At 36.5% G+C, this 24,487-nt stretch overlaps 1 protein-coding gene and 1 pseudogene across 20 annotated transcripts in view; one reads left to right on the top strand and one right to left on the bottom strand.

Annotated features, from left to right (window-relative positions):
• Window positions 1–24,487, bottom strand: part of Zfp638 (zinc finger protein 638) — a 119,117-nt gene that overhangs the window by 48,182 nt on the left and 46,448 nt on the right. For 13 of the 20 annotated variants that reach the window (XM_006236749.5, XM_006236751.5, XM_039107597.2 and 10 more), the window contains exons 2-4: window positions 10,936–12,448; window positions 6,078–6,139; window positions 736–774 (exon numbers count right to left, since the gene is read on the bottom strand). In XM_006236749.5, coding sequence (XP_006236811.1) covers window positions 736–774; window positions 6,078–6,139; window positions 10,936–12,448 — 1,614 coding nt within the window. Of the gene's footprint in view, window positions 1–735; window positions 775–6,077; window positions 6,140–10,935; window positions 12,449–24,311; window positions 24,479–24,487 lie in introns of those variants that run through there. The other 7 variants (XM_063286054.1, XM_063286055.1, XM_006236754.5 and 4 more) reach the window with 6 other exon arrangements.
• LOC120102555 (U4 spliceosomal RNA) lies at window positions 3,549–3,697 on the top strand (annotated as a pseudogene).

Raw genomic sequence — 24,487 nt, 5'->3', positions numbered from 1 at the left:
CAGAGAGAATGAATGAATGAATGAATGAAATGTAACCACTCTTATGAGCACAGAAAAAAGCAATCCAAACAGATGAATAACCTTCAGTTTGCTTAGAACCTTTTCCTTTCTAATTTACATTAGAGTATTTTAATCTTCTTAGATTTTTCTCTGTATCAGTTATTTTCTAACTATTTTAAGTTATGTAAAGAAATTAGGAATTATTTATATAAACGGTTTTTTAATAAATTCTCAAGAGTCTATGACATCCAAACATATTTCACTGACTTCTGAACATATCTATATAGACCCTAAAGGAACTCAGAACTAAATAAGACAACTATGAGCTTTCAAGGTATAATTAAGTTCCCACAAACAAAAAATGGTAATAGGATCAGAACAAAATATTAAGACTAAAGAAAGTGAAACCCATAGAAGAAAACGCATTTAAGCTGGAATAAAAATATCTATCAACTTTTGGATTTTCCAACTGTTTAAAAATAAATACAATAGCAGAGTGTTGTGGTGTTATGTCTTTAATCCCAGCATTTGAGATGCAGAAGTAGATGGATCTCTCTGAGTTCAAGACCAGCCTGTTCTATATACAGAGTTCCAAGCTAGCCAGACTCTATCTACAACAAAATACAAAACCAAACATGATAAAAATAGTACAATTTCAAAAATTTTTTAAAAATTTCCTGTTTACTTTTAAATGGAAATAAAGTTGTAATAATTAATATTGTTAAAAAATATTACCTTCTAGATGGGAGGATCTCAGGATTCCAATCAGGGTATCTATTTGAAAAATAAACACCATTAACAACAGTTCAAAAAACAAAAAACTTCAATTCATCTTTAACTGAAATGTGTTAAAACTGTTCAATCTTAAATTTGTATGGTGATGTAAGAACTTGTAATATAAATATTTCTTGAGGATAACATTTTATATATAATCCACTATATAATAAAGGTATATATGCTAGTAGATACATCAGAGAACCATTCGTTAAGACCTCAATTTTTTAAAAGTCAAATAAATAGGATAAACAAAAGTGTTTCATGGTACAAAATGTAAGTCTAGGTAGTGGTAAACAGAAAGTAGAGAAAATAAATGATAGGCATGGCGGTGCATACCTGGTTTCCCAGGACATGGAAGGTAGAAACAAAAGAATTGAGGGTCTTCGCCTACATCAGCCTTTCTCAACCTGTGGGTCGAGACCCCTTTGGGAGGTCAAATAACCCTTTTACAGGAGTCATATCAGATATTTACATTACAATTCAGAACAGTAGCAAAATTATAGATATCAAATATCAACAAAAATAATTTTATGGTTGCGGTCACCACACTATGAGGAACTATTAAAAAGGAGCAACATGGGGTTGGGGATTTAGCTCAGTGGAAGAGCGCTTGCCTAGCAAGCGCAAGGCCCTGGGTTCGGTCCCCAGCTCCGAAAAAAAGAAAAGGAAAAAAAAAAAGAAAAAGAAAAAAAAAAAAACTAGCAACATTAGGAAGGTTGAGAACCACTGGTCTACATGGTTCAGAGACCAGCTGAACTATGGATCATGTGAGATATGGGCTGAAAAGATAGCTTAGTCTATAAAGGACTTGCTATACAAAACAGAAGACCAGAGTTTGAGCTCCAAACTCATGTAAAAAGCTTGGCACTAAAACTGTGTGTTTGTAATCTCAATGCAGTAGAAGTAGAGACATGCCATTAACTTGGGCTCATGAGTCAGCCAGCCTAACATAATGATGAACACCAGGCAGGTCTCAGTGAAAGATCCTATCTCAAGAAAGTAGGTGGAAGATCAAAACATCCAACACTGACCTATGGCCAATAGAAGCCCCACCACCACCACCATCACCACACACTCAAACAGAAAGTGGGGAGCAGGGAGAGAGAGAAAAGGACAAAGAAAAAAAGTATCTCACCCACTTTATAAAACAGTATATAGAGGAAGGCTGAAAAGAAGGCTTAGCAAGGTTAAAAGGGTATTCGCTTGAAGAGGAGCACTCATATCTAGTTTGAGGAGGAACTTATATTTCTGGCATCATAGGCACCTACATTCATATGCACATACCCATAAACTGACACAATATTCATGGACATAAGTTAAAAACAAATCACTAGGGGACATTACCATTTTCATACTTTCTATCGAAACACACAGAACACAGTATTATATCAAACTCTAAGTTATATCCAGCAGCACTTGGAAAAATATATCAAAGAAAGAGGAATTGAAAGAAAATATGGCATTTTAAAGAAGCCCTTTAAAAACTTGATCTGGGCATTAGAGAGGCAAAGGCAGACATTACCTCTATAGGTTCAAAACCATCTAATTTACATAAATACGTTCCAGACCAACCAGGGTTACATAGAGATAACCTGTCTGAAATGAAAGAAAGGATAGCACAAAGGGAAGGGAGGGGAGGGGAGGAGGGAATATATTAGCAGGCCTGGATTTGGTTAAAGCTCACATGGTAGAACAAAGAACCTGGAGGCAAACCCCATATGCTCCCACTCCGGGCACTGGTTGCTGTAGCACAGAAATAACAGACAATAAAAAGGAGACAACCTAGAAAGTTTCATTTAAAACAGTGATTTTCAATCTTCCTCATGCTGCAATCCTTTAATACAATTCCTCATGTTGTGGTAACCCAACCATAAAATTTTTATTGTCACTTCATAACTGCAATTTTGCTACTGTTATGAGTTTATGTAAATATCTGTGTTTTGCAATGTTTTAAGCATACAGGTTGAAAACCACTACCTTAGAAGAAGTAAATTAGGAAGGGCCCTGGAATCAGGTTATAAGCTTACATAAAAAAAAACTAAGTGGCAGATGATCAACAAATTATCTTTCAAAAAAGTAAATCAAGCCAAAACCCTTGGAAAAGGTAAAGCAGTTTCCTGTTGCTGTTTTTGTATTCTTCAGATGTTGTTAAAAAGCTAACGCAACAACACTCTGAATTTCCTTTTCCCTTACCTGCCCACCATTCAAAAAAATGAAATAAGTTGCGTATCTGCTTTCCCACATCCCTAGAAAGAAATCAGCAATAGGTCTAACCCTCACCCGTCAAACCAACTAGTAGAAAATGACCAACAAGAAGCCAGGCATATGCATCATCTATGAATATTTGTGACAGAACATTCAATCTGAACTTATTAAGGAACAACACAAAAGTAGAGAATGAATATGAGACAGTCTACACATTTTTATAAAAAGGGTCAACATTGTGAAAGCACCCGTGAAGGAAACAAGAGGGAGGGAAGTCTTTCCAGACGAAGAAATTGCAATACATGAGTTTTGGCAGAATCCTGAATGTGGGATACAGATGGGTACTCTCAGTAACACTTGTAAAGGCTCTGAGTCAGGTTTGTATATTAGAAGATTGTGGAATTAGTGTTTATGTTCTTAATGTGGTGTGTTGTGACTGAAAAACTTCCTTATTCTTAGAAGACAAATGTTAAATTTGAATAAATGAACTAACTAAATGTTAACAAGTACATTCCATACCAACTTCTCTGTGACTTGAAATTTTTTCATATTAAAATACTAAAGAGAGCTTTGCACAGTGGCAGTATCGTAGCCAATGAGGTTTATCTGAGGCGCGATTATTGCTAAAATACTAAAGAGAAAAAAAAAGAACAAAGGGCCATGAGCTACATGAACTAATTGTATTAAATATTTGGTGTAGGGAAACTGTCTCCCTGTGTCTCCGTTTCCTCATTTGGATGAAATTAGCAATAATATATCGTGGATGATAATAAGATTAAATCAAGCATATATTATAAAGTATTCAGTATATCTGTGTTTAATAATAAAATTATGGCACAATGTCTTTTTGCCCCTCAGGCTAACCAGCTACTCCTTGTTCTATATATAATCCAGAAAAAGAAAACATAAGCCTTAAGGACTAAAGACACTGAGTATGTATCCATGTAGACTACATATAGTATATACACATAATGGAACTCAATGCACCTTAGGAGAACAAAGAATGAAGATGACAATTTATTTAAGTAGGTAAATATGTTGCAGCTGAGGAGAAGCCATGAGAAAAAGAAGAGAAATTCCTCCCATCACATAATAGTTAAAACACCAAATGCACAAAACAAAGAAAGAATATTAAAAGCAGTAAGGGAAAAGGGTCAAGTAACATATAAAGACAGACCTAACAGAATTACACCAGACTTCTCAACAGAGACTATGAAATCCAGAAGATCCTGGGCAGATGTCATACAGACCCTAAGAGAACACAAATGCCAGCCCAGGCTACTATATCCAGCAAAACTCTCAATTAACATAGATGGAGAAACCAAGATATTCCATGACAAAACCAAAATTACACAGTATCTTTCCACAAATCCAGCCCTACAAAGGATAATAAATGAAAAACTCCAACACAAGGAGGGAAACTACACCCTAGAAAAAGCAAGAAAGTAATCTCCTTACAACAAAATCAAAAGAAGAGAGCAATACAAACATAATTCCACCTCTAACAACGAAAATAACAGAAAACAACAATCACTATTCCTTAATATCTCTTAACATCGACGGACTCAATTCCTCAATATAAAAAGACATAGACTAACAGACTGGATACGGAAAGAGAACCCAGCATTTTGCTGGATACAGGAAACACACCTCAGGGACAAAGACAGACACTACCTCAGAGTAAAAGGCTGGAGAACAATTTTCCAAGCAAATGGTCCCAAGAAACAAGCTGGAGTAGCCATTCTAATATCAAACAAAATTGACTTTCAATCAAAAGTTATCAAAAAAAGATAAGGAAGGGCACTTCATATTCATCAAAGGAAAAATCCACCAAGATGAACTGAGAACAGGAAACTCCTGATGGGGTAGTTAGAGAAAGAACTGAAGGAGCTGAAGGGGCCTGCAACCCTATAAAAACAACAATACCAACCAGGGACTAAACCACTACACAAAGAGTACACATGGACATGCCCATGTCTCCAGCTGTGTATGTAGCAGAAGATGGCCTTGTTGGGGACCAATGGGAGGAGATGCCCTTGGTCCTGCCAAGGCTGAACCTCCCCTTCCCCCTACTGTAGGGGAATGTCATGGCAGTGAGGCAGGAAGGGGGGTGGTTGAGGAAGGGGACACCCTTATAGAAGGGGGAGGAGGATGGGATAGGGGACTTATGGACAGAAAACCAGTTAAGGGAATAACATTTGAAATGTATATAAAAAATATCCAATTAAAAAAAAGGAATAACTGTGGATGCTGGAGAGCTAACTAGTAGTTAAGGGCACTTGTTGCTCTTACAGATGCCTTGGGTTCAGGTGTCAGCATCCATGCAGTGACTCACAAACCATTCATAACTCCAGTTTCAGGGGGATTTGACAACTTTTGACCTCTGACAACTTTTGACCTCTGAAGTAACCAGGAATGCTTGTGGTGGCATAAACATACATGCAGACAATACTCACACACAAAAAATAAGTAAAAACAATCAAAGAATATTTTGAGTTAGGTTTATGACTTTATACTTGAAGAATCCTGAATAATCTCAAAACCCAAGAGAATATCAAGCTGGTGACTAGAACTATTTAACAATGTTAGGGAAACAATTTAACTTTGTTATTCAAAGGGAAAGAGGATAAGACAGTTAAGATTATAAATTCCATGTCTATGACGATCAGGAAAACCCTCCCAAATACCTCACTTAAAGAAAAGAGCTGATCAGGTTCTCCTTAAGCTTCATTCTAAAAACATGACCTAGAGCAGAGAAAATCTTATACTGGAAATTAAATACTGGCATATGGTCTGAGTTATGTTTAAATTATGTAACCTTTGAAAAATGGCCCAAGATAATGGAAAAGAATAGTATCTGTTCTCAACCATTCTAAGAAAGGTAAACAAGACAAGGAAAATCAATTAAAAAGATTTCTATAATTATCTACTAGGGTTTAAGTTAGAATGGAGTCAGTAAAAGATCACATGAAGCTCTCCTTTTGGAAAGCTAAACATACTTCTCTAAGATTACTATTTTAAATAACCAATAGCTTTAAAAGTATTTAACAAATTATCACGCCTGTAAAAAAAAAAAGGGAAGAAAATGTTCTTACTGTTGACGTAACTGCCGACAGCTCTCAATATGGGTGGAAGTATTTTGATGCTGAATCCAGTCCTATTGTAAAAAAAGAGAAGGCTGAATTAAAACAATCCTCACAATGACATATAAATTAAGACTTTTTTAAATGACAAAGAGTATTTGAGAAATTTACAAATCTAACCATAAATAGCATTTAGATATAACAGAATTTACACAAAAATTAAAGTACTCCAAACAAATACATTTAACCCCATACTGTGTTGAACCCATTTAACAAATACTAATATGAATATTTCTTGAATCAAGAATCAAAACATTCATTTTGAAATGCACATAGATTATATTTAGATTTGAAGAAAAGCGTAAGTTAACAAATAACACCTCAAATATAAAAACACTTCAAAAACCACCAGAATTCTATCAAGTAGTCCGATGGCTTCCTCCTCTAAGGTCAATCAAGCAAATGACACTGAGCACCAAAACATGTGAGCTAAAAAGCTAGTGGCATCCCAAACAAAATACTCATTATACTGGGGAAACGATTGGTAAAATAGTAAAACCTGCCACTGATCAAATCTAATTTCAAGATTTATAAGGGAAAGTAACACCATTTCAAAGACATGATATTCCCTTACATATATACACACAGCTTTATAATTAACAAAAAAAAATGCTTTCTTATATACTGTTTACAAATAAATGTCCTAAAATTACAATCTATAACAATAATTAGCTCCTAGAAGATGTGTTTGATTAAAAGAGAGGGCAAAGAAGGGAGGGCAGGCAATACAGTTTTTTAATATAATAGTCTCAAGGTGAAACAATGAATTAATTAGTTCACACCATCAAGTCTATCAGTGCTTTATTGTTCCTCCAGCAGTTGGAAAGGGAAAAAAGACAAAAACAAATCCTCACTAAACAGCTTTGTGTTAAACTTTCAGAGAAAAACTTCGTTCCCATTTCAAAAACACTTTAATTTGTATCATTCCTGAAGACAAAGCCTCCACAATTAAACTATGGTTGACTTTAATTCTGAATTCTCCTTGGCAAGAACTACCTGAATGTCAAGCTACTTCCAACACAGTGTATATATATAAAAGCTTTGGCCAACTCAAGGATTTCATTAAACTTCTTAAATTAATTGTACACTGTGAAAACAAAATGTCTGCTACCCTCCTTAGTGATACAACCAGGAAGCTAAAAGAAACCAGCAATCAAGAATCCATAGCAGTGCCCAACCCATGTCTTTGATATAAATGAGGTATTGTTTTTACCAAACAGACACACTGGCAGGCAGGAAATTAGGCATGATTTATTTGCACCATAAAATGTTTTATTTGAATAGTTACCAACATTTAAAATCCAGATTACACCCCCAAATCTCATTTTCAGCTCCGCTTTAAACACATACAAAGAAATGATGATAATAATGAATATGCTTCTTTGTCACATCTATGTAAGCTGAAGGTGGTCACTGCCCTGCTCATTCTAATTCAATTCACACATGCACACTGATACCCAAACCTCAGTAAATATAACCATGCAACCCCAATTTCTAGGCTTCATAATGACAGTACCCAGATATCTGTTCAAAAGCACCACTACTTCTATAGGAAAAAATAATTACCTGAGAAGCAAGGATGGTCCAAGAACTATAGACTTGGGCTGGCTCTGAACCAAACTATGAAAACACTGACTCCTATCAAAGCTTGCTCTTTATCCTCCTCTGATTAGCTTCAAAAAAAATTTTTTAAATAAAAAAATAAATAAAAAGTTTGTTTCCAATGTTGCCAGAGTTCAATCCTAACCTGGACCCACATGATGAAAGGAGATCGCCTGACTCTCACAATATTTTGACCTCCAGACTCACTATGGACGCATGTGCCCACACTAACAAACACACAAAATATATAAATAAGTAGATAAATTGGGGAATTTTTTTGACTCAAGTTATTTCAATCGGAAGGGCATAAGAAATCAAGTTAAGTTCCTTTAAAACCTGAACCCCAGTTTCTAAGAAAACACATTCTACATTCTATTATTACACTTTCACATTACATCTCAGGCTATAGTTTGAAAGACTCAAAAATAGAAAGCAAGGATATTGTAGGATTTACTTGGTAAGAAAAAGTCTGAAATTAGAAATTCACAATTACAGGCTACATATTTCTAATGTCACAAATATACAAATACACAAGGCAATAAAATATATCATGGAAACAAGAGGCAACTTGTACATCTAAATCCACATTCACATGCTAACACTGTCCATCAATCTATGAGGAATTCTATAATTAGATGAGCCCCAATCTGTTATGCTGATTAAAAAGACTGGGAGTAAAGCATGTGCATACATGTACAATGTATGTTAACTCACAGTATACAAGACAAGCTATGGCAAGCTTATGGAAGTCAGAGGACAACCTTGGAGTCAGTCCTCACCTTCCACCTTGAGACAGTCTCTGCTGTTTTGTCACTGCATACACCAAGCTAGGTGGCCTGCAAGCTTCCGAAGTTTTTGGTCTCTATTTATCCATCTCCCAATATGAGTGCTAGGATTGCTGTAGATGTTCATGCTGTAAGGTTTTGACATGGATCCTGAGGATTTGAACTCAGGTCCTCACACTTGTGTGGCAAGTGCTTTTACTCACTGAGCCATCTCCACAATCTAAAAGAGGTGTGTTTTTTAATGACTAAATGATTTTCCTCTGCTCTCAAAATTTTATTCTATCTTATTAATGCTTGTCCACCTTAGACTTGAATATCTAGGGAACGCTTCCTTAAGTGGCCCACCCCATATCCTTTCTTCCTATTCCTCTACATTGAAATCTCCCTGAAACACTTTCAATGTGTCACTTCATATACCAAAAATTTAATTAGCTCCCCAATGTCTTCCACCTGAAACTAAATTGACAACAGCTTTTCAAGGCCCTGCACATTTATTTCTAGTATGTTCTTCACTGCATCCTACCACAAGGCCTTCTCTTTTAAGAACCTTTTACTTTGCAAATGCTATAGTTCCCATCTGGAATGCCACTTCCTCTTTAGATAGGCATATTTAACCCTTTCAGCATTCAAAACTGTCTTCAAACTATTCCAAACAACTTAGTACAACTGCTAACTACCACTCTCTCAGTCTTATCTAACTAGGCTATAAAAGACTTCTGATACTAAGAGTATATGTACGTTTTTCTTTTTCATCGCGAATTGCTAGCTAATCTACAGGTATTGTAAAGCTGGACTGACCACTACAAATCTGAAATCAATGTAGAAATAATAAAAATCTTTCCCTTGTGGCATGTACAAATGGTTAAATATCACCAAACTATTTGTTTCTAACTTTTAAAATTTCATCAGGTATGTGGTTTTTTTTTTCATTGATGAGACTGTATAAATTGCTTTACAAAACAGTTTGATTTTATACAGTTCTTTATTTCTGTCTACTGAACAATCACACACAAAACTAAATTGGTAAATATACTAAAAATATTGTACTTTCTACAATACAAAATATCAATAAAAACACAAGTTCTTTAAGATGTATTTTCTTCAACTCATTAAGACAGTTCAAAATATATGGGAGAGTTAGTATGCCCAGTTAAAATAACAAAGAGCACCCAATACTCTGTCCAGAGCTACTTATAAATTACAAAACTCAATGAGTAAATTATTCTGAGATTTTTCTGAGAGACAAGTGACATCTATTCTCCTTTGGTGGAATAAGGCAACTACTACTGTATTAAAATTCAGCATACTTTTCTATGGACAGATTGCTGCTTTCTGATTGAACCCAGGGCCTGGTATGTGTTAAACATGTGCCCTACCCCTGAACTACATGCTCAGCCCAGAATGATGTTTTCTCTTGCTAAAGTTAACCTAAGACAAAAGCAACCAATTCAGGTTTTAGATCACTGACTGAAAACTGATAAATGAATACAAAGACAATAAAATGGCAGTATTTGCAGGAAAAAAAATAACAAAAGAACCAAAACCTACACATTTGTAAACCTCTTCAAGCTACCTAGCCAATTCCAGGCTAAACTTTTAAATCAAAGCTTCTTAAGGTACATTCACTCCTCCCTACCATCCTTACTTATAAACTGCATCAGTAAACAAAAGAATCAGTGGTTGCTATACATATATGTTAAAAAAGGGGAAATGTGGTAGTTCCTGCTCAAATTTACCAATAGTTACTATCAAACAGCATACACTACATAATACTATTCTTGAGCATCTGTGCAAAATTTTCCTTCTGTCTACACTAACCACAAAGGTACCTTAAGCATATATTCTGGATGTTTCTCTCTGAATTTCCAGCATTTTACTCTATTTTCTGAGCCCACAGTTGGTTCCATAATCATAATCATCTTTACATCCTGAATCATTATATGAAATTATTTTAAAAGTACCTTCTCAAGAAACACTAAAAAAAAAATCACTGGTCTATACAAAAATCAGAAACACTTAAAGCAACATTAAGATCTTTATCTTAGAACAGGTATGTGCAAGGCTGGAATATATATTAGTCTTCAAAAGTGTATATTACAAATGAGTTTTATATTTTTATTCTAATAAATCTTAAACATACTTTTTCATGTAACATTGTTATGAGTTCACAATTTATTAAATAAATTGGATGCTATATAAGTGGGATAACTAAAAGTTCAAAATAAAGGCAAACTATACAGTATGCCAAGTAACGTGATGTAGAAAGCCAAACATTCATTTCAGTACTAAGGTTACTTACGATTACAAGTAGGTGCTGGGGTTGCACTTTGTTAACGCTTTGTTAACAGCAGCATACGTAACAGATTTTAGAGAAAACCTGGGCACTGAGCATCATTGTACAGCAATCTTTTAAAAACACTCACCTTCAAATGACTACATTCTACGTTACACAGAGAACACAAATGTGGAAATATTCTTGGAGATGCTGCATAATAATCATTCATCATAGAAGGGGTTGGCAGTCTCTTCATTTTCTGGGCACCAGCTTGTGTAAACTTTGGTAGCCACGAAGCTTTCACAATCCCAAAGGGAGACCGAATAGGCAAGTCAGCCTCTGTTTGGTAACTCTTTTTACTTCCTCTAGGTCCACCATGTGTATCAGCTGAACTGATCACAGACTTCTGTGGGATCCGCTCTTGTTGGCTTAAAGCTGAAATTAATTCAGATGAAAAGGGTGGCTGGTTCATAGATGGACGATTCAGAGACTGGCTTGTTGTCTGGCTAACTGTTTGGCTAATAGACTGGCTGATGGATTTTACAGGTTCAAGGACTGACTGTCCTGAAATGTGTAAGCCTGACATCTTGGTTCCACTCTCAACTGGGAAAAAAGACTGACTGGAGGACTCACCAGGGAAGTCCATCTGACGAAATACATCTTCACCAGGAAACACAGAATTACATATCACATTTGGAGTGGAAACAGTTGCAGAAATGCTCTGCTGAGACTGAAATTCATTCTTGACTTCATCAGTTGGAATTTCAGGATCATAAATACGTACTTCAAGTGGATCTTCTGTATAACCATATTTGCTTGCATGCCCATAATCAATCACATTACTTGAAACTGTTTCATTACTAAGTGTTTCCTTATTTCTGCTGTGAGAAGGTAAATTAGGTAATCGGCGGCCCATTTTTCGCATTCTTATATCCCTCAATATTAATGGCATATTTTCAGGAGTTAGCTGTTCATCGGGATAACGACTTAGTTCTTCTAGGTCTTCATTTGATAATCCAAAACTTGCTAAAATACTTGAAGCACTTTCTTTTGTATAGCGGCTCTGTACTTTAGGACTCTGCTCTGTAACCTGGGTTACAGAACTCTGTTTCACTTCTACTGGTGGAGTTATATGAGGCTCATCATCCCATCGACTACCGTGAGGCTTCCCCTTCTTTTGTTGTGCTTCAGGAAAATCCAATTTCTCTTTGGTTAATCTTGGATCAGTTCGATGTTGAGTTACCTGAACATTCATTCTCTGTGGTCCCATGTTCTGATAAGATCCGTGGCCAGGAAATCTGTGTGGAATTCCACGGGCTCTCCCTGCTGGGTAAAATCTTGGAAGACCCATAGATCCAGGCCTCACAAATGGTCCTGGAGGCCTCATCCCAGGAGGATTAGGTGCTCGTGGCCTTTGAAGTGGAAAGGTCCCTCGAGGATTAAACCTGGGTCTCGACATGGCTACTTTCAAGAATGCCTGATTTAATAAAGTATAAGGTGGTGTTGAACCATGAGAGGCAACGGCATTCAGCTGCTGAAGCGCCAACTGAGTCTTAATCTGAGCAAAGTGCAAAGGAGATGGGCCCAACAGAAGTGGGTTTGCAATGCCCAGGCTCAAGGAATTCACAAGTGGTGCGAAATTTTCCAAGAATAACACAAAGCTGAAAGTTAAAACACAAATATTAGATCATTTTAACTCAAACTACTTCATGAAGTGGGTTCTACAGCCAGAGTAAAACATTTTGAAATCAAGCCATGATATAATTTTGCACTGCATATACTTTTAGAGTAAGGGCTTACAAAGATTTAAAATTCCCTCTAAAACTTTCTCTTCTTTTCTGAATCCAGAACACAAACCCCAAACCTCAAGCCAGAGTTCATGTACATTGCAGAGCAGTACTGGGTGCTGTCCTAGGTGCTGAGATGTAATTCACAAGTCCTTTTACATTATCTTGAAAAAAACTGAGGATTTATTTTTGTGCTTTTATACTGGAAAAAAAAAGACGAAGGAATTAAGATTCTTAGATATGAACACACACTCACCACATGTGTGGTCAGACATGAACAATGAAAGAACTGTAATTAAAGTTTTATTTAGAACCATTTTTTAAAGATACATTCTTCCTTGGAATCAGCCTTCACATGTACTAAATTCCATATGGCAATTAAACTACACTCACATTCCTGTTATTGAACAGTTGTTTCTGGTAAAGAAAAATGTGTCACCAGGAATCTAATTACAAAGTCTTTAACAAAGCAGTGCTGGGGCGTGGAACTCCTTATAATATACAACATAACATGGTAACAAAACCAGTTGGGGTTTGTTGTTGTTCTTCTTCTTCTTCTTTCCATTGTTGAGAATACAGACAAAATACATAGGTAACAATGATTAACTTTATAGACAACATCCATACTGTAGTTACTGTCCTAAATACTTTACATGAATTTAGTCGTTTAGTTCTCACAAGTCCCAGAAATATACATAGTTTTACACTGAGAGATTAAGTAACACATAGGTATGTGAGGCTGGGATTTGCATTCAGATCAAATTCAGACTCAATTTAGCCCCACAATTGATGCTTACAACCACTTAACAGATGCAAACAACACTATCCTGCAAGTTCCAGACATTAATTTTTCTAAAGGCGATTACCAAACAACTCCTCACATTGCTACACTACTAAAACAACTTCAAAGAGAGTAGTTCAGCTCTCATTCAGGACCAAGGACAGCAGCCATGGGGGCGGCTTCTCTCTTCATGCATTTAAAGATTTACTTTATTTTAAAATATATTCGTGTGTTTAATTAAATACATGCAAGCATGACTGCATGGGGAAGCTAAAGGCATCAGATTCCCTGAACTAGTTATAAGGGTTTGTGAGTTGCCCGACATGGATGTTAGAAAAACCTGAATCTCCAAGTTAGACAGAGCCATCACCAGAGTAGTTTTCTATTTATGTATATGCAATTAGAAGAGGATTTATTTCTGTTATTATTATTATTGTTATTATTGTTGTTGTTGTTGTTGTTGTTGTTGTTGTATTTTTTAAAACAAGGGTTTCTGTGTATTCCTGTCTGTCTTGGAACTCACTCTGTAAATCAGCCTGACCTGGAACTCACTGAGATCCGCCAGCCTCTGCCTTCTGAGTGCCTGGATTAAAGGCATACAATACCACCACCCAGCTCATCAAATTTTATTTTTAGACAGATTTTTTTATGTGTATATGTGTATGCCTCTATGCATATGACTGCAGGTGTCCAAGGAGGGCAGAAGACATCAGATCTGCTGGAACTGCAAGTAGATATGAGTTATCCAGCATGGCTACTGTAAACTAAACTCAGATAATCTAAGAGCAGCAAGTGCCCATAACCACTAAGCAAAAAAAAAAAAAAAAAAATCTCTCCAGCCAACAAAGTACTATTATTAAATTATTTGAAGAACAAATATCCAGGGTCTCCAGCTACTCTATCCCCAGCCTATTTGCTGTTTTCAACTAACATTTTAATCTCTACTTAATACTTTTCATAACAGAGTATTTAATGGTAAATCATTTGAACTGTCTTATTTTGATGAATAGCAATCTTAAGTTCTTTTCAATGTCCTTTAAGAAAACATATTACTCTGAAACAAAAATTTTATGTATCTGGTTAAGAACACTGACTGTTCTTTCAGAAGTCCTGAGTTCAATTCTCAGCAACCACATGGTGGCTCACAACCATCTGTAATGAGATCTGATGCCCTCTTTTGGTGTGTCTGAAGACAGCTACAGTGTACTCATATACACTAAATAAACAATTAAAAATATTTTAAAAAAGAAACTAGTAGCAATGTCAGTGAGAAAGCTCGGTAACTAAGGCACTTGCTGCCAAGCCTTACAATTTATGTTTAATCCCCAGAGCCTATAGGGTAGAAGGAGAGAGCTAACTCCTAAATGTTATCTTCTGACCTCCGCACAGACCCAATAACAGAAATTGGTTTCTTAACACAAGCATGAAGAAATGGCTTGACTGATTTAAAAAAAAATATATATATATATTGCCATTAGATCCCATTAAGTCTTTCTGAGATGTCCATTTCCATGGAAAAACCAAGAACTGCCTATTATTTTGATATCTTTCAGAAGGAAAGATATTTATTGATATTTCTGTGTAAATATCAATAAATCTGAAATTTCTTAGTATTTAGATCATCAAAAGTTAGCCAGCTAAATCATGACGCCTCCACTGCATTGATTATGAAAGAATTTACATATAACTCCACCCTTAGGGCAGTGAAATTGCTCAGTGGTAAAGGTGCTTGTCATACAAACCTAATAACCTGAGTTTGACCCTCAAAATCCATATAAAAGTAGAAGTAGAGAAAACTAATTTCATAAAGCGGGCCACTGGCCTCTACCTGAATAATTTGGCAGACACACACACACACACACACACACACACACAAAAGGGGATACATATATACATACATACTAATACATTAAAATTTTAAAACATTACACTTCAGACTTTATAAAGTCTCATGGTTTGCAATACTACTCAATACTCATTTCATTTTACATACACAAAATCCCGGAAACCAAAGCATATCCAATTTAAAGATTAATCCTTAGAACACAGCTAGAAAGTAACTACATCTCAATAGAACCTACATCCCTGCTCTCACTATTCTTTTCATGCTGCATTCTAGATATATACAGTAAATTTATCTTATAGCTTTTTTCTAATTTTTTAAAAATGTTTACTCTTCACCAAAACCAAAAAAAAAAAAAAAGAAGAAAAACAAGCAAACAAACCAACAAACAAAAAACCATCCTATAAACAAAACCCAAAGAAAAGTTTTCTATGAATTCATCACATTCTTTTATAGGTCTAGTCCCTCTATACTATTGTATGCTGCTCTGTTAGAACACAATTGCAAAATATATCAATTAACTTTGGCACTTAGGGACACAGCTAAGACAATAGTCAGTTAGAACAACAGTCCAATTGTTCATTGATTCACAAAAATAACATGCATTCTGTGCTTTTCTTCCATCTGTTGCTATCTCCTACCATGCAGATAAATCCATTCAGCCAACTCTGACATCTGACAACTTACTGACATTGGTTCTATTATGCTGTGTCTCACAAAAGAGATAACAGTCACAATTTATGTATCACAGTATGGCTTGGATAAGCTCCACTTTAGATGCCAAACTACCAAAATGTGTCATTTTTATAGAACTAGTCAAGCAAACACAATCAGAAGCACTAACCGGCATCACTAAAAGTAGCATTAACTTTCCTGATACTTGAAGGCTTCACATCTAACATTTAAAAACCAAAGACGGGGGCTAGAGATAATTGTGGCTGTTAAGAGCATTTGCTGCTCTCTTCCTAAGGACCCAGGTTTGGTTCCTAGCACCCATGTGAGATAGGTCACAAACATAACTCTATCTTCAAAGGATCTCATGGCCTCTTCGGCAGCTTCAGGCATCTGCACATACACACATGCACGCGTGCACGCAGACAGACAGACAGACAGACAGACAGACAGACACACACACACACACACACACACACCCTTAAAAGATTTTAAACCAAAGATCAATTGCTACTATGCAATGCTAGGGACAAATCGCCAAAAGACCACATATTAACCACCTCACTAGCAGTAATCTAATAGTTATTATTACCAGGAAAACAGCTTTTTGAAAAAAATACATGTAATAAACAGATAACTTTATTTTTTAGGAATATATTCTACATAAATAAATGCATCTCCACCGCATAGCATTAATTTGATTATAAAAGATGTTCTCCTGAACACAGGAAGATAGTCTCACCTATCTTGCCATCCTTAAACATATTAGAGTTGGGAAAATGGATCAGTAAGTATGGAGCACCTGGGTTTGATTCCCAAAGCTGGGTATAGTTTTGAACTGGGGAGAGAGAAGCAGACAGATCTTTGGGGGCTCACTGGCCAATCAGCCTAGACTACTTGTTAAGTTCAAGAACACTAAGAGACAAGGTCTCCAAAAAGGAAAAGACTGGGCTGGAGAGATGACTTAAGCATGTTAAGAGGGCTTGTTGCGGGCTGGAGAGATGGCTCAGTGGTTAAGAGCACCCGACTGCTCTTCCAGAGGTCACGAGTTCAATTCCCAGCAACCACATGGTGGCTCACAACCATCTGTAAAGAGTTCTGATGCCCTCTTCTGGTGTATCTGAAGACAGCTACAGTGTACTTATATATAATAAATAAATAAATCTTTAAAAAAAAAAAAAAAAAGAGGGCTTGTTGCACTACACTAACATAAGGATCCGAGTACAAATTCCCTCAAATTCACAGAAAAAGTGGGGCAGCCCAGTCAGTGCTTCAGGAGATAGAGACAACAGTATCACTGGAACTTGCTGGCCACTAGCTTACCTCTAGGTCCAGTGAGATTCCACTTTACAGTAGAAATAAGATACAGAGTAAAAAAATAAATAGGACACAAAAAGGTAGATAGTACCTAAAGAACATCCAAGGTATTCTCTGACTTCCATACAAACATGCATATGTGCACAAACATACAGACACACAAATAAATGGGTTAACTCAAGAGAAACTACTAGATCCAAGCTGGAATAAAGAAATCATCCTGGGGAGTAGTTAGTCATAATTACAAATGAGAAAAGAGGTGAATGTTTACAAAACTCAGATACTGTTAAGAACTCTATTTACCACCTTACTAAGAAAGCACAAGCACTAAAACAAAACAAAGCCACAATACAGGAAAGTAAGTAAGTCCAAAGGTAAACAAAACTGAAGGTTTAGATGTCCACCTCCATGTGTTTCTGAGATGCAACTCTTATCCTTGTCCAACCTTGTGGTTATATTCTTCTCTCAAGTAGGATATAGGCCAAAAATTGTTTCCACCTGCCTAAAGCAGATTCCAACATCTTAAAATAAGAATACTTAATTAAGGGGTTGGGGATTTGGCTCAGAGGTAGAGCGCTTGCCTAGCAACCGCAAGGCTCTGGGTTCGGTCCCCAGCTCCGAAAAAAAGAAAAAAAAGAATACTTAATTAAGGGGGCTGGAGAGATGGCTCTGTGGTTAAGAGCACTGACTGCTCTTCCAGAGGTCCTGAGTTCAATTCCCAGCAACCACATGGTGGCTCACAACCATCTGTAATGAGATCTGATGCCCTCTTCTGGTGTGTCTGAAGACAGCTACAGTGTACTCACCATATATAGAGAATAAATAAAATCTTTAAAAAAAATAATTATTGTGCCTTAAAGTGTCAAAAACCATAAGATACATAAGTGCATATAGAGCATGGTTTTCAATCTATGGGCCCTTGCATATTAGATATTAATAATTGACAACAGTGGCAAAATTATAGTTATAAAGTAGCAATAAAAATAATTTTGGGGGGTCATCACAACATGAAGAACTGTACTAAATAAATGGTCACTGCATTAGGAAGGTTGAGAAGCATTGATATAAAGTATCTTTTCTTTTAAGGGGGGCATTACTCATCTACAAAACACAAGAGTAACAGTAGAGAAAACCAGTTATTTATAAAAGGCAATGGTTTAAAAACACTAATAAGACATGGGAACATTTCAAGTAGGACATCATTTGTATGGTTTTGTCCTTAGGAGGCATGTGAAATTAAATCAATGAGGACAGAAAGGGAAGAAATATCTTTATCTAAACTAAAAGGAAACTGGTATAACCATAATTTACACGAACAATCACAATCCACTTCAGAAGGAAAAGAAAATTCATGCAAATAAGATATAAATCTAGGGCTGGAGAGATGGCTCAGTGGTTAAGAGCACTGACTGCTCTTCCAGAGGTCTTGAGTTCAATTCCCAGAAACCACATGGTGGCTCACAACCATCTGCAATGGATCCGATGCCCTCTTCTAGTGTGTCTGAAGACAGCTACAGTGTACTCATATATAATATATAAATACATTTTTTAAAAAAGATATAAATCTACTATTCAATTTAAATATGCTCAGTTTTGGCAGAGCTGAAGGAAAGAGAACAAAATTGTATTGTTTTCAGTGATATGAAAGAAACAATTCCTCTATCACTAGATATGGAAACAGTTTATTATTATTGAATTGAACAAGTAAATATTTTCATGGTGTTGGGAGTCAGAGCTCTTGTTGTAGAAGACAAGACATACAAATAGAAAATAGAAGGAAGAAATAATGAATTGAATAGTAATAAAGTACAAAATACTGACATCTGTACAATAAATTAACTGATGAAGAGAAAGCAAAGCTCTTCTTGAGTGCAGAGCACCAAAATGGAGAGGAAAGGTAGAATAAAAAAAAGTCATCAGGGGGCTGGGGATTTAGCTCAGTGGTAGAGCGCTTACCTAGGAAGCGCAAGGCCCTGGGTTCGGTCCCCAGCTCCGGAAAAAAAAAAAAAAAAAAAAAAAAAGAACCAAAAAACAAACAAACAAACAACAAAAAAAAAGTCATTAGTTTTAAACTATCGGTAAAGAATATCTTAAACAAGAATGCAAGTGTAATACTCAGAATGCCGGGGTGATATCTTCTATGTCTTCAAATGTCTCTCCACAGCAAACTATTTAACCAACATATGATGAAACAGCATCACCCATGAAGGGCTGATGGACATATGCAGTCAGATCTTACACATATAGTCACTATGTTTAATTAAGAATACCAGACAACTAGGAAATAGTATATAAAAAAAATAAATAGTATATGAAAACATTCCAGATTAAGCAAGTATAAAGATACATGACAACTACATACAGTGTCTGGTCCTAGACACATCTTAAATTTCAGGGGGAGAAAAAAAAAGTCTATAGAGAGCACTAATGAGTGAAGCAACAAACAAGAATACAGTCTAAAGAATTTTATCAGTTAAATTTACTGATATTGGTAATTGTACTATTAAAAAAGATCTTATCCCTATAATACACATGCTAAATATTTAGAGATAAAGGAGCACAATGTACAAAATTCATAGTCAAATAGTGACCGAGAAGAGAAAATTCATTTTCCTGTCACTCAAGAGTTTAAGTTCACACAATATTAATGATTCAACATTTTATGACCAACACTCGACTATATAACTTCTTAATTGTATCTTAGGTCAAAAGATTACAAACAAATAAAACAAAAGACAGAAAACTTCCAATATAATCAAGAGCATTAGCTGTAAAATTCTATTTAGCCCTCTTTTTTCTACATCATGTACTCTTCCTAACAACTATTAGTCGGCCAATTACAAAACTCCCAATAATCTAATCTTTGGGGAAATTTCCACTGATTTGAACATACCCACCCAGGCTAGGAGGAGTGCCAATACTGACTTCATACAAAGCTGGTTTACTCCCCTAAGGAAAACTTAACACTATCAACTAACTTTTAGAGAGGCAGCACAGAAAACTGCCTAAAAGTCTAGACCCTGAAAAAAGAATTTTGACCCTATATTCAGTGTTTTGGTTCTAATTCTGCTGTTTATTAACAATGTGGCCTTAAGCAAGCAAAGTGTGATTTGAAATGGAAATTTTAAAAAATATTTAAGGATGTCTCAACAAATAAGAGCCCTTGCTACTCTTACAGAGGATCCAGGTTTGGTTCCCAGCACCCAAATGGTGGCTCGGAACTGTCAGTAACTGCTATTCCAGGAATCCAATACTCTTTTCTGGTCCCCTCAAGCGCTGCATACATAGATCACAAACATACATTCAAGCATTCATATGCATAAATAAAAATTTAAAACCCTCAAGAATATTCTGTGATAGTTAATTAAAATTACAACTCCTGGCATGCAACAGGCACTCAACATTTAGGTAACTAAACGAAATTTTTTTTTTCCGGAGCTGGGGACCAAACCCAGGGCCTTGCGCTCTAGCAAGCGCTCTACCACTGAGCTAAATCCCCAACCCTAAACAAAATATTTTTAAACAGATAGGTGTTCTTTTATTAAACTTTTACTAAGATAGTTAACTCCTTCCTGAAAGCACTGTGTTGGAAACAGTACTTGTACATGTCTACCTTTCTCTCAGTAGTTCCTAAACTGAGATCTAGAAGTTCCTGAGTAATTTTAAAACACATTTTTATTCATTTGGAGATGAGGGGGTGTGGGTGTCATGGAGATTTGAGGAAAACTTGGAGCAAAGTGTGTCATCTCTTTCTATGGTGGGTTCTGGAGATCAAAGTTGTCATTTTGCAGCAAGCCACTTTGCCCACTAAGTACATATTTAAAGTTGCGTCAACGTGCATAGATTCAAATGTTGATGAATTAAGGCATTACTTATCAATTATTTAACATTTATGAAACAAAGTATTTCTTGGATAAAATAAAAAGCAGCCGAGGAACTTATAAATGAACTTAAGGGATATATCAAACAATTACAATAATAAACTATACCAGGTACAAATCTTATTTGGATCTTGGCTTCAATAAATTTATTATCTGCATGTATGGTAAAGGGGAAATTTCAATAGTCTGAATAGTCAGTTATTAAGAAATTTTTTTTTTTGGTTCTTTTTTTTTTTCGGAGCTGGGGACCGAACCCAGGGCCTTGCGCTTCCTAGGTAAGCGCTCTACCACTGTGCTAAATCCCCAGCCCCAAGAAATTTTTATTAACGACTTAATTTTAAAAAATTTAATCTGGTAAACAAGCATTTGGAAAGTTGAAGCAGACGGACTTACGAGCCAGTCTGAGCTACCTTGCTACCCTGTTTTCAAATACAAAAATAAAATTCAAAAAAAAAAGAGGCAATTTTCACTAAGAACAGACAATTTTAAAAACTACTTAAAAGTTTAATTTTAAAAAGTATGAAAATAAAAATATAAAGACAATTTAGGACTAGAACATGAACAGAGTTTGATTTCAAAAGAATGAGAAATAATCAAAATATTTACATCCCAAGTAATCACTATGCTCATACAAGCACCTTGAAGCTATTGCTATGTTCCCTACCCTGTCAATCCAAAACTTATTATTCTTGATTCTCATAGAAACAATATGGCTATGAGTTTTAATTCTACACATCACCTTCTCTCACAATTCTTTTCACTATTCTTTTCTGATTGTCTATATATTTTCCTTCCACTTTTATTTTCAACCACAAACAATGGAACAAATTTAGAATAATAAAAACAATAAAAGATTGGATATAAATGAGGGCTTATTAACTTTAGTCACAGCAAATGTTTTATTTGCTAATCTACTAACATCAACATTTCAATATTCATTAGTCCACTGTATTACTAGGTGCCTATTTTAGAAGCACTGTTTCTTAGTTTACTATAACATTTCATTAAGAAACTGGATACTTATTCAAACTGTCATCAATGTCAAGGCACAGTGAAATAAGCATGAGAACCCACCCAGGCTCTTGCACCTGTGGGCTGAGTTCATACATTTAATACTGGAGCATCCAATACATACACCAGTCACTCAGACACGAAGACTGACGTAATTATTTAGTTGCTACAAAGCAGGGGTCATGTCTGTAATCCTAGCACTTGGAGTTATCATCCTACTTCTGCCTCCAAATGCAAGGGCACCCTGATCTAATCAACACATTGAGTTCTAGGCTAATCTGCTACCTAGCAAGATTTTGTAAATAATCAATAAACTATTACACTAAATTCTGGTTAAATGCAATAAATTTATAGATGCAAGACATTTTCAAGTTTGATAGTTTTCAATTCTGTTAATCTAAATTCCATCTTTTAGTTAAAAGGAAGTATCCATAGGCTACAATTTTCTATTAGAAGATGTTACCTAGTCAAGTTAAATTTTGAAACAAGTAAAACTTGAAATAATTAAGAAACATCTATCTGCTGAAGGATAGGAGTATTCCATACTGGATCTCAGTATACTAAAAGAAAGTTCAAACAAGTAGCGAAGTTTACAAATAACATAAAATTTCACAAAGACTAAAACAACTGAAGTCTCACACATAATAATAGTAAGAGAACAATGTATTTAAATCCATAACTTCTGGTCCCAAAACCTATTCTCTGTCCATTAGACTCATCATTTTTATTACATAAAAATCAAAATTCAGAGATCTTAAGACATTCTTACAACATCCAGAAAATGATGACTGTGAGAACTTTTTAGAACTAGAATTTATGGTTAAAGCACACTCCATCACAACAAATGCAAAAAACTGCAATGTATCCAATGTACAAGGTAATATATGTCATATAAATACATTTGAAAACCAGTTAATCAAAACAAATGAAGGACATTTTTGTGATTTCTTTCAACTGTTTTGTCTTTACCCATTGGTTCCAACACAATGACAAGGCGGGGAATAGCCTAGGATATTTTAGTATATTACATTTTGGATTCCACAAATATGAAGGTACACACTACAGAATATGGAAATATAAAAGTCAAATTTTGTAAAGCAGAATGCAGCATAAGCCCATTATGGTTAAGTGTATAATCAATAACATTTTGAAAATATGTAATAAAAAAAATGTAATAAACAAACTTATTTTCCTGTGTTAACGTCCTTATATTAATATTTCTTGTAATCTTTTTCCAGTCTGTCATTTTAAATTTATAAACATAAGCAGTAAACGCAACTCTTTTGAAAAACAAGTTAACCCTTCATACACAAAATGACAAGAGGGAGAATTTTGTGTATGAACAATTTCAAAACTGGGTAGGAAAAAGATGACTTCACATGGTCGGGTGGATGCTGGTGAAGAAGCTTTTCTTCAGAACTTTTCACATTGAGTGTTCCTTCTAGAATTCCCAAACTGCCAAGGGTAATTTTAATATTAAATAGCTCGAGGCTACGATCATTGTCAAGCTCAAAGATTTTGTAATACTGAGACTCCCTCATAGGCAATTACTTCAAACAACAAAGGACGTCTGAAACATCCTCGGGGATGAGAGTCAGTGGTACAGACCTCCCTGCTCTTTAACAAAACAGGCCCAAGTTAGGAACCACACCAACAGAAGCAAATATCCCCACATCGGTGTTCTCGACTCCTCTAAGAATGTGGAAGTGTCACCGCCATTTTCGACGACATCCCAGGACCAACAATCTCGACTTCGGTGCTCACTGGGGCGCTTAGCCCACAACACCCCGCACACCCCACTCCCACCCCCTGCAGGGACGCTCTTCCAGCCCGGCTAAGGGCGCACGCGGCCCACGGGTCTCCGAAAGGCGCTCGGGCACGCGGCAGCCTCCCCGCTAGCTGTCAGGCCTGAGAGGCAGACCCGCGGCGCTGAGGAAGGGGCGGCAGGGATTCCCGGAGGACGCCACCCGCTCCTCCGCAAGCGGCGGCATTAGGCGGCTGCGCCGAGCGGCACTGCGGCGCAACGGCGCGGTCAGCGAGTGACAAGGGGAACAGGCCACGGCCGAGGCCCACCCGGGGTCCCTCAGCTCCGCCCGCCCCACCGCCGCCATCTTGTACGCAGCGGCTGCGACACATACAATAGTCGACCGCGACCTCACAGGGACGGCTCGGGGCCTGCGCTCAGGGCCTCCGCCTTCCAGTCCCCGGCTCCCCGCAAGGCAGCGGCCCTACCTATGCCTACCGACTAACAGCTGGATCCCATCCGTGCCCCACACAGTTTAGCACTCGGCCTCCAGTCACAGCGACGAAGCAGCTACCGCCTCCATGGGGCTACACGCATGCGCATCTTCGCCTAAAGCCCTCGTCCGCTCACCGCGCCTGCGTGCCTCAGGCTCAGCGTTCTCTGA

This window comes from Rattus norvegicus, chromosome 4, assembly GCF_036323735.1.
Source record: "Rattus norvegicus strain BN/NHsdMcwi chromosome 4, GRCr8, whole genome shotgun sequence".
Classification (NCBI taxonomy): Eukaryota; Metazoa; Chordata; class Mammalia; order Rodentia; family Muridae; genus Rattus; species Rattus norvegicus.
The sequence above is the reverse complement of the archived record's forward strand: the minus strand, read 5'-3'. Positions and strand labels throughout refer to the sequence as shown.